This window comes from Esox lucius, chromosome 17 (assembly GCF_011004845.1).
Source record: "Esox lucius isolate fEsoLuc1 chromosome 17, fEsoLuc1.pri, whole genome shotgun sequence".
Classification (NCBI taxonomy): Eukaryota; Metazoa; Chordata; class Actinopteri; order Esociformes; family Esocidae; genus Esox; species Esox lucius.
This window is the reverse complement of record NC_047585.1, coordinates 29,704,766-29,721,993: the sequence shown is the minus strand read 5'-3', so window position 1 is coordinate 29,721,993 and position 17,228 is coordinate 29,704,766. Positions and strand designations below refer to the sequence as shown.

Below are 17,228 nucleotides of genomic sequence, written 5' to 3'. Positions count from 1 at the left end.
CATTGCATACATTTCTAGGGTCTCCCCCTCTAACAATGACAGTGAAAAACAGAATAGGCACCGGGGGCCACTGCTCACCCACTCCCACTCCAAGGACAAGGGGTGACAAGGTGTAACAAGGCAGGTCTCTTTTTGGCTTCACCATGTATTATCAATATAGACCAACTGTCAAATCCCCTGCCACAATGTTAACTCCAACAGCATTCTAGACACGGCTGAAAATACATGTTAAAAGTGTAGACTAGCGAGCCATCATAATATGTACAAATGAATCTGAACATGGAAAATAAATAACAGCAGGTATTAGAAACAGACATACAACATTCTTTTCAAAGTCAATCCTTGCAGAAGAATTTAAGTTGTCTAAAGAGAAAATCAGAAATGGAAACCAACTTGCTACACCTGTCAATTCCCTGCCAACTTAGACACTCAGACAATGCCCACACCCAACACAAAAGGCAGATGGCATGGTCAGTTAAGTAAGTGATATTGCTGCATACAAATTATAAGTATATGCTTTTAAGGTTGAGTTTTTATCTTCACTTAAATCCATCCACCAAATCCATTCAATGATACCCACAGACATCCAGTCCTGTCTCACTCAATGATACACACAGACATCCAGTCCTGTCTCACTCAATGATACACACAGACATCCAGTCCTGTCTCACTCAGTGATACACACAGACATCCAGTCCTGTCTCACTCAGTGATACACACAGACATCCAGTCCTGTCTCACTCAATGATACACACAGACATCCAGTCCTGTCTCACTCAGTGATACACACAGACATCCAGTCCTGTCTCATTCAGTGATACACACAGACATCCAGTCCTGTCTCACTCAATGATACACACAGACATCCAGTCCTGTCTCACTCAGTGATACACACAGACATCCAGTCCTGTCTCACTCAGTGATACACACAGACATCCAGTCCTGTCTCACTCAGTGATACACACAGACATCCAGTCCTGTCTCACTCAGTGATACACACAGACATCCAGTCCTGTCTCTTCTGCCTCCCATAGCAGTAATACAATTAGTTCATATTTCTCCTCAGAAAATCCACAATGTTGGTATTCAGAACATCAACATCTTTGTATTTCCAGACTCCTTATTCCTACTGAGGCTACAATATAACACAGGTCGATTGAAAAGTGTCGATTAAAGAGAGAAAGACAGGGTCCATTTTAGTTTATTAACCCCACAAAGTTTCTCATCATATATGATTTACTTCTAACTTTGAATTTCTGACAGTGGACAACCTCAAACCTATGGTCGAGCCACTGCTGTGGTCTGAGTATTAGTGTCTTGTGGACTATGATTATTCATGCAAGATCTCTGATCAAAACATGCCATCATGCAAGTCATTTCTATGCATTGAACAAGCACAATTATTTATGTATTTGTTTGGAAATCTGTCTGAGTAAATGTATGCCCTTGGCCCAAGATGACTCCCTAACAAACAGTCCCTTAACCAATCATTATGAAATCCCATGTAGAAAAAGCCTTTTTGATGTGGGTATAACAAAGAATGAGAAGAATAGATAAGTGACATGGGCAAAATGTTGATGGTTGGTTTTTTTACTTTTTTTTTTTACCTTTTCGATTTTTTTTTTGCTGCTCAAATTATGTGGAGATACAAGTATATTCAGCATTAACAAACCAAAGAAAAAACCCTTATATTAGGCTACTTTGGGTCTTTGTTTTGTCTTTCTCTCCTCAGCCGTTCTTCTGTTTGTTCATACAGAGTGATAATGTCCATAAATGTCCTCCAGAAATGTCTAAATTAAATGAAACAGAGTCTGCTAAATGATACTGCTTTGGGAAGCTGATTCTTCAAGTCAAGCAGTATTTCCATGTTTTTCCTGCATAGCACTGTTTTTCCATAGGAATCCATTGTTGGTGGAAGTCCCACGCGTTAGATACCTAATCAGTATTTGTCATTCATTCCTCTTAGTGAAGAGTTCTGCTCCTTGTGTAGCCCACCAATAAGTGAACTATGTGCCCTTTTGCAGACAAAGGGATTTCTCTCCATATTTTGTCTGTTTTCATTCCCTTTTAAGATCTGTAGTCTAGATGCAACAGTGTCACACAGTACGCTGATTATGTTTGGTTTAAATCAAGTTCAAGTGTCTTCAAGCTTCAGGAGACGGAGCCGCTTCCCTCTGCATCGATAGTATGAAGTCTGTAAACAAAATTATTAATATTATTCTTTTTCTTACTTGCAAATGAAATAATCTGTACATCTGTGTGGGTTAGATGGTTTCCTCTCGCTTTGCTTGAAGTTACATTATTCTAATCATTATTGTTATTACTGTCGTTATTATTCCCGTGTTCTAACACTTAGATTCCCTGACGTCTTTTTGGTTTCGGCCCTTCTCCTTCCTTCCCCCCTTTCCTTCGTTCTCCTCCTGTTTCTCCTTGTCAGGTTTGGTCACACTGTCATAGGAGGGGAGAGAGGCAGTGGAGGGTGTGCCCTCCTTTTCCTTTTCCGGATTCGTCCCACCATTCTTCACGTTATTGTTATTGGCTGGTCTGCGCTTGCATTTGAAGCCACGCCTGGCCAGGTAGTTTCGGTAGGCCCTCTGGATGATTTTGGCCGACACGTCCTCCTGCTTGCGCCTCAGTGTGGTGGTAATGGGCTCATAAGACACTTTCGACGGGTTCGCCGCAATAAAGCGCTGCTCCATTTGATCTCTCAGCATGTCCAGCTCTCCGCTATCGCCTAGTACCCGCTTGGTGAATGCAAACAGAATATCGAGGCAGTGGATCCGGTCCCCACTGACCATGGGCATGTCCATGGCTATCAGCTCAATGGTGTTGGGCTTTGGAACACGGAGCGGGTGCTCGAGGTAGTCTGCAAAGTCACCAAGCTTGCTATAGGTGATGAACTGCGAGGCGTCTGGGTCGAACTTCTCCCATATTTCGTAGAAGGTCTCGAAGTCGTCTTCGCTGAGCGGGTCGGCGCTCTCTTCAGTTGCAACGCTGAAGTTCTCAAGGATGATGGCAATGTACATGTTGACCACAATTAGGAAGGAGACAATAATGTACATGACAAAGAAGAAGATCCCCACAGAGGGGTTGCCGCAATCACCAGTATTCGGCGCACCTGGGTTCTCCAGGAGAGGGTCACAGTCCGGGGGGTAGTTGAGGATAGGTAACAGTAAACCATCCCAGCCGGCCGACGTGGTGATCATAAACAGGCATATCATGCTGTTGCCAAATGTCTCAAAGTTGTACATGTCGTCGATTCCGGCCCCATGCTTGACATAGCCAAAGTTGGACATGCCAAAGATAGAGAAGATGAACATAACTAGGAAGAGTAACAACCCAATGTTGAACAAGGCAGGAAGTGACATCATCAGGGCAAACAGTAGAGTCCGAATGCCCTTAGCCCCCTTTATCAGACGTAGGATTCTGCCAATTCGGGCCAGTCGGATCACCCTGAAGAGGGTTGGGGAGACAAAGTACTTCTCGATGATGTCTGCAAGGAACATGCCTGGATAGATAAGCAGACAGAGAAATAAGAGGATAGGTGTAAATGTAACATTACTGTTTTGTTCAAAAATCTTTTTTTAATGTTTCCTTAAAAACCATCACACACTGTCATAACGATGTATTCACACTACATGGCCAAAAGTATGTGGAAACCTGCTTGTCAAACATCTATAACAACCACCAATAGTTATTTTTGGCAGTGATATTAGGCCTGGTACACAGTCAGCATGCCAATTCATCCCAAAGGTGTTTGATGGAGTTGAGCTTAAAGTCAAGTTGTTACCACACTGATCTCAAAACTGTTTCTGTATTTACCTCGCTTTGTGCACACTGCATTGTGTTACTGAAACGGGAAAGGGCCTTCTCAAAACTGTTACCACAAAGTTGGAAGCTCAGAATTGTCTAGAGTTTCATGGTATGAAATTGGCATGGGCTTAGGCCCAAAAGAAAGTTCTGTAATGTGTGGTGATGTCACTTCTAGAGGCAGTTTGGAATTCATTATTGAGTGTTACAACCGATAGATGAGTTTTACATGCTATGTGCTTCAAGACTTGGCGGTTCTGTTCTGTGAGCTTTTGTGGTTAATCACTTCATGGCTGACTTGTTGCTGCTCCTAGATGTTTTCACGTCCCAATAACAGTACTTACAGTTGACCAGGGCAGCTCTAGTAGAGCAGAAATTTGACAAGTTGACTTTGCAAAAGTGGGATGTTATGACGGTCCCACTTTGAAAGTGACTGTACTCTTCAGTACAGGCCATTCTGCTGCCAATGCTTGTCTGTGGAGACTGCACGGCTATGTGCTTGATTTCATTCATTCAAAATGGAGGGGGTTCCACATACAATACCATGTAGGGCCGGTTTCACTAGACAGACTGAGCCTAGACTAGGACAAAAATATCAAGGTCAGTGGAGAACTCCATTGAGCTTGATTCTTTTGGTCCTAGACTAGGCTGAATCAGCGTCCTCAAAACAGGCCCGTTTTGTATAAAAAATATAGAATAAATGCAAACTGTGCTCTGACTTGTGGGCTACTGGGGCATGTGTTAATACATAATATTATAGATTTTTATAGCAATGTAAGTTCTAGCATTCAAATACCAGGCCTAGAGGGTACAGGGCAACTGCATGTAGGAAGAAAGGGATGAAATTACTACTGACCAACAATTGAGAGAATGACCACAACCACGTCAAAGATGTTCCACCCAATGGTGAAGTAGTAGTGACGAAGGGCAAAGAGCTTTAACACAAACTCAGTAGTAAAGGCAACGATGAAGACAAAGTTGACCCAATAGAGGATATTCTCAGTTTCTTCTGACTGATCGTCGGTTTCCACCATCATGGTCACCATGTTGAGGCAGATCAACATCATAATAGAAATATCAAAGACCTGCTGTGTCACGAAGTCAAATACCATGCCCTGAAAGTTATTCTGAGAGAAAACGGAAAAGAATGGAAGATGCATAAACGGACATTAGTAGATTCTATTAATTAAAGCAGGAATCATTAGTTGTTCCATCCATTTTTACTTAATAAATTGTTGATTACTGAAGAATGTCATATGTAAATCAAAATACAAAACATAAGGTTTTACTCCAATGTCTGGAAATTATGCAAAGTATAACATTGAAACAAAGTTACATACATAGTTACGGTTAATTAAGGACGCTAGCCTTAACGCAAGGTACTTTTGGCAAGGGGACATTCTGAAAGATCTGCTGGTTATTGAAGTCTACCTTCAAATGTTACCTATATAAGAACTCCTACATCACCCCTTCATTAAAACCACTGGAAGAGACTTACCAATGGTCTCGGTATAGGTTTTTGTGGTTTTTTGGAGCCAAGTTTTTTCATGGCGTTGTAGTATTTCTTTTGTTCTTCTGTCATGAATATATCCTGACCTCCAAAGTAAAGGGACAAAAGAAAACATTTGGTTACAACCTTGTTGAGACAAATAATGCGAGAGCTTGATCTAAACATAGCTTTATCCAAAGGATAAGGAAAATAGGTCTTATCTTTTTCTTTTGCTGGTTGAAGTTGTCAATGATGACACCAATGAAGAGATTGAGGGTGAAGAAAGAGCCAAAGATGATGAAGATAACAAAGTAGATATACATGTATAAGTTGTCTTCATAGATCGGCTGATCCTCCACCTACAGAGAGCAAGAAAAGCATTCAAGAGCCAAACTCTCACTCACTACATTTACATTTTAGTTGTTTGGTAGACGCTCGTGTCTAGAGCAACTTACATTAAGTGCATACAGTACATTTCCATTTGTGGAGACAGTAAGTTCTTCTGGAACACCTAACATTCATCCCACATTACCAACCATCACACAAAGAGTACGTGACAGGCTTACCTTCCGAGAATCAATGGCAGCATACATTATGTCCATCCAGCCTTTAAACGTGGCCTGTAAAAGAAAGTATGTTTTATTCTTTATAATTATTTTAGACATTCAGCCAACAGTCTTATCCATAGCGACTATGTACATTATTGATACACTATTGCCTATTGCCTATACAATTATTTTGTTTTGGTAAGGGGAAGGAGAGAGATGAATTTGCCAATTGTTAACCTGGGATGATTTGGTGGCAATGATGAGATGAGGGTCAGATTGGATATCTAGCCATAACACCAGGTTTAATACTCCAAACCTTAAATGATTTTAAACAAGTGAGAGCAAGCCCTGCCCGAAAACCTGAACCCTATGCTAATGTCCCATCTGAAACACAGCACAGGGCAGCGTACCCTTCACTGCGCTGAGTTTACGGGATATGATCTTTTGACCGGGGGAAAAGTGACATTACTGTCCCTTCAACAACACTTAAAACAGCCAGGGTTCGATCCTGTTAACTTCAGAGGCAGGCCAACAGCGGGATGCAGGGTGCTATGCTACCGGGATAGGTGTTGTGTGAGGAAAACGTGAGGAAGAAGAATCAAGGTAAAGTGCAAAGAGAATAAAAAGAGATGGTGTGGAAGCAGAAGGAGAATGGCAAGATGAAAGATATATAGAGGGTAGTTTAGGAAGCAAATGACAGAACACTTTAGAGTGTATTTACGCAGAAAAAACTGTTCCTGAACGGTGTACAGAGGGCTAGAGGAAACGTATGTGTTTCGGAACTTATAATATGTCTTTACAAATAAACAAGGGTGGGAAGTTCAGACATAATGATGGTTTTGAGGGAGAGCAAAGGCATTTATTTTACTTATTTTACTCATTAAAGAGTATAAATAAATATTTCACAAATACTAAGTAATTAAGCTGCCCCTCTCACCCAGAGCAACAGGAGTGACTGTACAATATACATACTGGACCCCCAAATGGGAATCAAACCAACCAATTAAGCTACATGGGACAAAATAAGATTGGGGTTCCTGTATTGACAAGCGGCTTATTATTAATATTTCCAATATAGCAATTTGTTTCTTTTTTTTAACCAAGTACCATTCAACATCCAATCAATATTATCTAAAGTGGGAAGAACAAGGAACAAAGGAGTAAACACACAAAAAACATCGTACTCACCACTTGTAGGAGTGCCAGGTACCCTGCACCCACATTGTCAAAGTTAATCTTGACATTCTTCCATCTGACCTCAGTGTAATTTGCATTGATAAGGGCAAAACACTCTGTCTTGTTGTTGACCACATCAGGTTGAAAATTCTCCTCTGAAGTCTCATTGAAGCAGTAGTAATACTTCCCAGCGAACAGGTTGACCCCCATGATACTAAAAATGAGCCAGAAGATGAGGCACACCAGGAGCACGTTCATGATGGAGGGGATGGCTCCTACCAAGGCATTCACCACCACCTACACACGCAACCAGGGACATAGTGGCACATGGTCATATTACTCATGGAAGCTACAAATACATTTGTTTCATTCAGACAATCACCTTTATATTTATAAATAGATGTATACTGTGTTTCCTGTTCAAACTCATTTCATGTATGTTTTCATGGAAAACAAGGCCATTTGTAAATGACCCCAAACCTTTGACTGGAAGTTTATATAATAAGCTAGTTAGCTAGCTGAATCATAAACATATTTCTTGCTATTCCCCTTGATGCCAGAGGGCTGAACTCCAAAAAACCTCCAAACCCTCTATTCATTTGTCCTGTTAGTCATTTTCACTTGACAGGGGAGAGCATTGTCTCACATCAGACAATGCACAGATTCTACTCGCACTGATCAGTCGAGTAGAGACGTCAGCCTGAAGAGAAAGCATTCTCTTACGCAGAATTCGACACAATTCGAAATGTACCAGGTTACCTTAACATGGGGATGAGGTGAGAGCCTATGTAGTTCTAGCAGGCTAGCAGTTTACTAAGGGTGTTGGGATTGTAACAAATTCCTAATATGTTCATTAGTCATAATATGTTTTTCAGTCATCTGGATGAATAAGGATCAGGATAATCCTGGATGAATCGTGAATAATGATGCATGACAAAGTTACAGAGGAATCAATATCAAACCCCTCAAAAATGGTGAGGCTCTTATGTCTTGGAGGTATGATCTTTTGTAGCCATTTAAAGATGATTTGCCAGCTCCAATCTCCATTAACTTTGAGAAATGCAAGGCCAATGTGCATCACCTGTTGAGCCTCAGAAGACCTGTGCACCACTCTGAAGGCTCCCATTTGGCATTTTGGCATACTAGTTCATCATAGAATGTTTGTAATAGAACTGTTGAATAAACATGCAGAAGGTGCAGCCACCCAGTGTTTCTGGTCTTACCCTCATCCCTTCAAAGCGAGACAGGGCCCTCAGGGGCCTCAAGGCTCTCAATGTCCGTAGTGATTTCACAGGCCCTAGATCAGAGTAGCCCAATGCGTTTGCTATAAGTGTGATTATAGACACCTATGAGAGAGAGAAAGAGAGGAAAAGAGAAAGAAGAGAGAAGGTCCAAACAGTTAGAAATTTAATTAGAGAGACCCGACAGGAATAGTGAATATACCATGTAATACAGCTCTGGAAAAAATGAAGAGACCACCACATTTTTCTTTCCTTTACAAAAAAGTTGAAAAGGAAAGTTTTGAGTGAGGAACAGAAGCATTCAATTTTCTGTGGTCTCTTAATTTTAACCCTTCAGTTCATCACTCAACACCCTCCTTTTTGACTTTTTTGTAAAGGAAAGAAAAAGGTGCAGTGTTCTCTTCATTTTTTCCAGAGCTATATATGTTTGATATGAAAGTACAGGTACCTACAACACGTGCATAAAAAGACTAAAGTTAATCAGAGATGAATACAGTGTGCAGAGTTCAAGGAATAGTTGACACCAAGGATTACTCTGGATATTTTCTCTACTTATACCTAAAAAGAAATGTGTGGTTGACAGAGAAAGGAGAAAAATCAGGGAAGAGAAGAGGTAACAGCAAACAAAGGGGACATTTGAGAGGACAAAGGCATTCACAAACATTCACTTCAATACACAGTATTTGCACAATATTGACACGATTCACAGAGCAGCTGAGTAGAAGAATGGAGATGGGAGCCAGGAGCGTGAGGGCAGTTGTAAGGGAAGAGTAGGTGAGAAGACAACCTGTGAAAGGGAGAGTCCTAAGACAAAACAACAAGAATCTTACCCTGGCCCCTTAACCACCAAGCTCATGTCCCTCTTTGACCGCAGTATAACATCCCTTGTAATTTAAAGAGAGACATGGTTACAGGTTGCTGTGAGAAAAATGACAGGTTCAATGTCAACATGCCTGAGCCATTTCATTCCAACAGTACTGTCTATCTAACTCAGGGAGCCATAGCCTACATACGGTGACCCAGGGGGCCCGAAGATGTGGTCTGGCACAGCGCTAGAGTAGTTACAGGACAGAGAGGAGCGAGGGGTCAGTGGTGTGCAGGGACTGCTGAAGTCCCAGAGCATGCAGTTGTCCCTCCCCCTCGCTTCTGAGAGTCATTCTGTGAGGGAGTGACACCTGAGTAGGTTTAGTAGGTATTGATTATAACCCTATGGAATGAGATGTGACTACGTCACTTGGGCATGTCAGACGTTGCCAATAGAAACCAGAAGTAAAATGTTTTTATTAGAGATCCGTCTCCTTACAAGCATGGTTCGGTACACAGAAGGGGGCTCCAATGATGCATAAATGAACAACACTCGTCTGAAAACAATTCCGTTGGATTGGTGTAACAGACTGATGCAGCTTAATAGGATTCCATGCAGGAACATGTTTGCACTAACACATTAGTTTTCCATTCAACAGTTGAATGTAATACTGATTGCTTTGCCACACTGATCCAGCATTTACAAACTCACGTGCTGGATTGGCTCCCAGTTTTAGTAATCAACTGGAATGTGTTACTCATACGTTATACCTCAGACACCACCCGTCAGGTTTTCACACAATACGCTGATTGGCCTAATAAGTCATCTTAAATGTCGGACTTTGAACAAGCGCATCACCTGTCTCATTTGAGCTAGAGCATATATCGTATTTTTTTATATATTTGAGCATGCCTTTACCAGATTAAGATTAAACCCATGGTGCACATCCAAAAACCAAATTTGGCAACCATAATCCAACAAACGTGGTGTGGTCATTTACACTCCCCTGTGTGGGTGTAATCTGGGTGCAGGATTTGAACTCTGCTCCCACAATCACACAGCTAACAGCGAGGCAGTCACTACACTGCTGTGCCAAGATGCCGTGTTTTTAAGGAAGTGGCTTGGTTGAAATTATTGTGGTGTCCTTGTTAGCTTGTTTTGCAGTATTTATGATTTTAGTCATGGTAGTGACTGCAGAGGTAATGAATGCCTGGCTATTACTGAAAACGTAGACAGGTGATTGTAATATAAGAGCTGATCCTGGAAAGCCGAAACCATTCAGTTTTCATCCTAACCTATAACAGTGGGGTTGCCTCAGATCTGAAGGTCCCAGGTGAGTTTAATTAACCACCTTCAGCACTCCATGACGGGCTTATATAGGAAAGGATAGCTTGAACATGTGGAAAGGTGGTTCAGGGGTTTCCACATTAAAGGGTTCAATAAGACCATATTTGATAGCTTCTACTACTGTATATCAACATAGAAGTATTGTATTGTGGTTGCTTCAGGAGAGCTTTAAATGCAGAAATCATGCAGTGCATCTACTAGAGGACTAGGGTTTCTGATGGACTACAGTGTATGCTGAGATTACTGCACTGACCACATGACTTCCTAGTCAGAGGAGCATTATGGGACTTCTCACCATCTTTTGCAAACTTTCCCAGTATTGTTGGAAGATGTTGCATTGAGACAGGGCCTTAGATATCATTGAAAATGATGAAATTAGGGAAGGGAGTAAATGGTGGTATTCATAATTTTTTTTGATTAAAACATTACTTTCATGTAAAAATGAGTGAGTCTACGAAAAGAGAAAAAAACTTGTAAAGGCAGGGAAGAAGAATTTCCATGCTTCCGTGCATTAACTGTTTCATAAAACATAGATCACCGGCAGAGGTTGTGAACGTAGCTAGAAGCAGAGCATGTAGAGGTCCTTGGGGTCCACATCATCAATGAACTAACATGGTCCACACGCGGCCTGACAGTGGTGAACGAAGCATGTCAGAGTCTTTTCACCCCATAGGAGTCGGAACAGATTTGACATGGAACCTTAGATCCTCACAATGTTCTGAAGTGGACATAATGAGAGCATGTTGACAGGCTGCATCCCAAATTGGTACAGCAACCACTTCTGCCCTTGATCGCGTGACACTTCACAGGGTGGTCCAAATGGCCAAGTTGACAATGTCAGCAGAATGCCCTACAAATAATAAAAAAACTGAGCAACTAAAGCTATAGGCCTTGTCAGAGACTTGCATGATGCTGTTTAAGTAAATACAAGTACCGTCCATGACACTATGCTCTAGCAATAGGTACACATTCCTCAAAGAGACAAAATGTGGTAGATTCTGTAATGAAATGATATTGTCCATGTATGTTCCCTGACTTGTAAGGGCATGCTCATCCCCCCACTGTCCTCTACTCTACACGGTCCCCTCCAACCTCGGTCTAACCGACACCCCATGGAGGTTATTGTGGGTGCTGGCTGCCATGTGTCCCTCCCAGACTTTTGAAGTATCATGTGTTTCGGGGTTCATACAGTTCAGAGTTATTGTGGTGATTTGAAGTCCTGTCCAACAAGCCATCTGCGACCAGTGCTCAATGGCCTCATTACAATATAACTGGGTGGCAGATAACCCAGCAGTCACAGCATCTGACCAATAGTAAATGTTGCCAGATCGAATCCTGGTGAAAACGTGTGTCCTTCTGTCTTTGAGCAAGACAGTTAACCCTTAGTTGCTTTACGAGTGTCCAATGTGGCTGTCCATAACTCTCCAAATTACAGTGTTTGGGTTAAAAGTCACACATCAGGTTCTTCGATTGTTGACAAAAGGGATTTAATCCGTAATTCGATCAGGAATTAAAAGTCCACTATTAACAGCTGCAGTATGCTTGAAGGAACAGAGAAGCAAATCTCATGAATGCAGACTGACCAAGAGAGGATAGTGTTAGCAAATGAAAGAGAGAAGGAATATGAAGACAAAGTACAAGATTAAAAGAGACCCGCAAAAAAGAAAACAAGATGAAAATATGGCTAATTATATGATGAGCGGGCAGAAGGACGCTACTTACGTCTACAATGAAGAAGTCCAGCCAACACCAGGCGTTGGTGAAGTATTTGACAAAGCCATAGGCCACCCATTTGAGTAACATCTCCAAGATGAAGATGTAGGTAAACACGCTGTCAGCGTACTCCAGGATGATCCGGATGGTCTTCCTTTTATTTATGTACACATCCTCAAAGGCCTGGGGGGGGCGTGGGGGGGTCAGAACACAGCAGCAGGTTATCAACACAGACATAACTGGACACACCCTTTCACTGGGTAAAGATTAAATAGCCATTGACATTTGCATTTCCTGTTGAAATATCAATTCTATGTGGTGTGTTAAAGGTGGATAAAATAACATTAGCAAAGACCATCCTGTCAGTCTTCCAATATGTGTTATGGCGGCTTTTTTCAGTACACTCATTGACCATTTAGTTACACTAAAGCAACAAGCCTAACTGTGAATCTTGTGGCTGCAACTTACTATGTAAAGGATGCAGAAATGGTCAAGAGGTTTAGTTGTGATTTGACCAAACACCACAATGGAGAAACATATGATCTAAGTGACTTTGACCCGGGGAGGATTGTTGGTGCCAGTAGTGTGGGTTCTCATAAACAGCTGACATTTGATGTCTATTCACTACAGTCACCAGGGTTTACAGAGTAAGGTGTGATGAACAAAATAATCCAGTGAGCAGCAGTCCTGTGCGCAAAAACACTGTGTTAATGAGTGAAGTCAGAGGAGAATGGCCAGACTTCTTTAAGCTGACAGAAAGTCAACAGAGACTTAAATAATCTTTAAGACCTGAACTCACAGATTGGATTTTTAAAGGAAAATCATCTCTTTTACCAAACTTTGACGAATGTATGTGTCTGCATCCAAAATGAAAGAAGTTTTAATTTTGTGAGAAGAGGTCATTTTGTGAGCATGAATCATCAGTGTCCACAGCACTGAGAGAGCAGATAGGCTTTGTGATAGGCCAGGCTCTCTCTGTGATCTAGCAGTACCCTCTGACCCACTATCCTATATCCCCTGTGTCCATTCCAAATAACATAGGTGTTCTGAATCACAATTTGGCTATAGTCCATAAGAAGGCTGCAACCTAAGCTGGATTTATTTGGCAAAAAGACTGGTGCATTATAGCACTTTGCTGCTTATTAGCAAGAATCATATCACAGATGATAAAATAAGGCATTATCTAGCGAGTCTAAGATTTGAACTTTGCAAGAATGGGAGTTCATAATGCATCTTTATTTAATTACTCGATTTCAGTACAATTTCTGTTAGCACAGATGTTCACTGTCAAAATGTGTGCAGCACTGGGCTGAACTGCCTGTGTTTGTGTTCTTACCAATGCCCCGCTACTAAGCAAGATCATGAAGATGATGAGGGTCTCAAACCAGTTGTGCTCCACAATCAAGTAACTTGTCTTCCTCAGGAACCACCAGTGTTTCCCCCAGCCATGATCGATGGGCAAGTAACAACACTTATACTTGGCAACACATTCTGGAAGAGAGGGCCCATACTGTTAAAGACAGATCAACCTTGCATAGCAGGCATTGAAAGACACGCCCAAAATTCCATCTCTTGTACAATGGTCTTGATGAGAAAGACAGCACTGACATGGGACAAACCCTTCCAGGAAGTGTGAAAGGAGTTAAAAGGGGAACAACAGTCACATGGTCATCCCTCTGTGTGACACCAGATTCTAGCCTACAGAATCCCCCTCCCAAAATGACCTGTCACACATCTAAGCCTAATTCTGATTCAATGTAAACATTCCCTTTAATCGTATTTTCGTAATTGCTGTTCTCCTGTGCTGTCCAGCATCCACAGGCATCCGGCAATGTCACCATCACCGTCACTGCCACCAGAATAAAGAGCTGACCGATCCCACAACCCTCTCACAGACATGCACACATACCGGCTATTGCCCTTGCAATCAGTTTCACTTAAACCTGTAATATCCACACATTTGTTTAACCAGGTAACTCTTTCTAGAACCAATTCCCATTTTCGTTGATATCCTGGCAAAGGGCATAACATGGCGAGACAAGACTCAGTTACACGTGAATATGTATAAAAAAATAAGCAATAACTTACACTGAATGAGGTGATACATACAGTATACACAGATATGTATTTACAATTCCGGTCTGATCAAGAAAAGTGTGTTGCATGTCATTGAAGCAATGATAAAGAGTGGTCAGCAAAGCTTTCAGTGAGGGGCCAGATGTATACAAGACAGTGTCATCTGTCTGTAGGTGGATATAAGAGTCACTAGCAACCAGTGCAACATTATTGATATACAGAGAAAATGAGTTTGTCCCAAGATTCAAACCCTGAGGAACACCCATTGAAATAATGTCCAGAGACTGCTGAGACTGCTCTGTGTCTGTAGGTTCTTACCATCTGTCCAGCAGGCATCTGGGTCTAGGAACTCCTCCACAACCTCCACAACCACCACCTCCTCCACATCAGGCTTGATGTCTATAGTACTGCCCTCCGAAGAGCTGGTGTCATCCAGCTGAGAAGAAAGAAGCATGTGTCAGGCACATGCAGAAGAGAGGAGGAACAATAAATCAAACTCCTAACATCACTGAACAGTTTGTGGGGTTATGAACTAGTATGTACTGTAGTCTCTACAGAGCCTGCATAGTGGTGCCCACCTACCACAGAAACAACCAAACGTTGAGGCAATAAGATGAACATAACGTCAACAGAAATTACTCTTGTTAGGAGTTCTAAGTTATATGTTGGGTAAGCTCTGTTTTATGCACTTGGAAAGGAAAAGATGCACTCAACCTAGTAGGTAATCAGGCTTGCTTCAGAACATTTGTTGCTATGGGTTCTGATCAGGCTACACTTCATGCTCTCTTTCTGGATCTGAAAACTCAGAGTTAGGCTTTGAGGTCCAGATTTGAGATTGAGCTGACTAGAGCATTATATCCCATGGTAAAACCTTTCACTCCGAGAACAGGACTTAAACATACAACACTCAAGAGGGCAATTCATGTGATATGCATGATATTTACAGTGAGGTTAGGAAAAGGATTGCCATAATAAAAAGTATTTCTTATTCATGTGGTACGGTTGAGATTGCCTCACATACAGATCTGGGGAAGTGCTTATTCTTAAATATCACAGTCCCACTGCCATCGGCCACCTTTACCAAAGCATTACTCTAACTGATTACAGTGAAATGGTTATGAAGAGACGGTTCAATACGAAGGCCTACAACAGGGATTAAAAATCATTGTATTTAGGCCGATCTCCCCCAGCATCTCAAGGTGAATTAGGAATAACTGGTGAACAAGCTAGAAGACTTATTTGTGGACACATACAATCCCAGAGAGAGAGAAAGAGAGAGAGAGAGCCAATCCATTTCACGGAAAATGACGGCGCGCCACAGGATCCTGAACGGTCAGCAGCGACAACTGTGCCCACCCCTGTCTCTTTCTCCGGCCCCACAACCGGCCGGACAGACCTGTTGGTCGACACAGGGGATCTGTGTCGGTCCGGTCGCAGCAGAGCCGCCGTGTGACAGGCATAGCTGCAGCACAGCCCGTCATGTGGTGTGTGGAGATGGGCACTCTGGGTGTCTGGGACAGGTATAAACTCCTGTCTGTGGCAAACATTGCCACAAGAGGGCGATGCGTACAACTTGGTTACAGAGCAGAACTGAGCGTTTCTCACACTGAAGACCCCTAGCGTAGAAGTGTCACATTTTTCAATGGGGAAATTACCTTTTTATTATGGGCATGTATTTTAAGATTAAATAAATAAATAGTTCACAGTATCTGTTGGGATGTGTTCAACTGACATGGATACAAATGTAACACCACACTTGCAAATGTTTGTATACTCCAAAATGATTACAGTCATAACAGAAACAATGCACTGTTGCCGTTAGAGACGTTACAAAGCAAAAGTTATGTGCCCATTGAGGACATTCACGTATTGTTGTCAGGTCAACTCACTTGGTTGAGAAGCAACGTTAAAAAAGCCATTAAACCATGACAGATAAGTGGGGGCTTTTGTTTTAATTTGGAAGCTTTAATTAATATGGTTACCGCCAATGCACCAATATACCCCTGCACTTCTAACAAATAGAAATATGCCTAAACTGCTTGAATGCATTACATTTGAGTGCCCCCTGGACACACTGATTCCCATACACAACGTCTGTCTGTCGTTCCGGCTGTCCGGCTGTTGAGCTAGTGGTACAGTCCAAGCAAATGTTCTGAAATGTGAGGTCATCTTACACTGTCTTGTTTTTACTGGTCTGTATTTACTGCTATTTGTTCACAGCTCAGTTCAGTGTTGATAAGAGGACCAAAAAATTTCACGATGCACGCGCGCACACACACACACACACACACACTCACACACACAGAAAGAAATGCACTCTAAGCCATTACATCATCTACTATGTATTTGGCTGTGTATTTGGCTACTCTGCTAAGCATCATGCTACATTCATAAGTAGAAAAGGTACATTTCCTGAAGAAAATGTTACTGCAACTGCATCAGCTATTTAACACTGTTTTGCCGAAGCAAGCACATTAATTAAAAGGAGTATGCTGGATAACAGCTACTGTTGCTAGTGGTGCGAGCAAGCGCACTAATAAGCTTGAGGCAAGAGGTTTTGCTATAAGGAAAAAAAAAATCCCAGGATGAATTAGTCTAGATAACCATTAGAACATGTGCAAATCAAAGTAAGTACTTTGTTGACACACCAAGTAAATCCTATTAATTCACAGTCTTTCTCATCATTGGCACATTTGAACTTAAATTAGCTAAAAAATATAGCAATACATTACCTTGAATGTCATTCATAGAAATATATTTCCTAGAACGGACAACCCCATACAAGTCCATTGGTTGGTGATGGGTGGACAATTTTGAGTTAACCCATGATCATAAAATGAAGCTGGAAGTACAGCATTTGTGCATTATAAATAATAAATGCAAGTGACATTAAGCCACATCATCATTTGATTGTACACACAATTTTACGTACCAGGTCAGCCATTCTAAATGTTCCTGTCAACTGGTCATAGTCTCAGGGGCTCTTCCAGTTCTAGAAATTATATTTCTATTTTAAGCCTCAT

General features: G+C 41.7%; 1 protein-coding gene across 7 annotated transcripts in view; it reads right to left on the bottom strand.

Annotated features, from left to right (window-relative positions):
- Positions 1-956: 956 nt before the first annotated feature.
- Positions 957-17,228, bottom strand: part of LOC105017011 (sodium channel protein type 8 subunit alpha) — a 63,144-nt gene continuing 46,872 nt past the window's right edge. For all 7 annotated transcript variants that reach the window (XM_029114081.2, XM_029114079.2, XM_029114078.2 and 4 more), the window contains 10 exons: positions 14,524-14,641; positions 13,466-13,620; positions 12,139-12,312; positions 8,247-8,369; positions 7,036-7,320; positions 5,866-5,919; positions 5,521-5,658; positions 5,309-5,413; positions 4,667-4,937; positions 957-3,508 (listed from right to left, as the gene is read on the bottom strand). In XM_029114081.2, the coding sequence (XP_028969914.1) occupies positions 2,346-3,508; positions 4,667-4,937; positions 5,309-5,413; positions 5,521-5,658; positions 5,866-5,919; positions 7,036-7,320; positions 8,247-8,369; positions 12,139-12,312; positions 13,466-13,620; positions 14,524-14,641 (2,586 nt within the window). In that variant the 3' untranslated portion in view covers positions 957-2,345. The remainder of the gene's footprint in view (positions 3,509-4,666; positions 4,938-5,308; positions 5,414-5,520; positions 5,659-5,865; positions 5,920-7,035; positions 7,321-8,246; positions 8,370-12,138; positions 12,313-13,465; positions 13,621-14,523; positions 14,642-17,228) is intronic.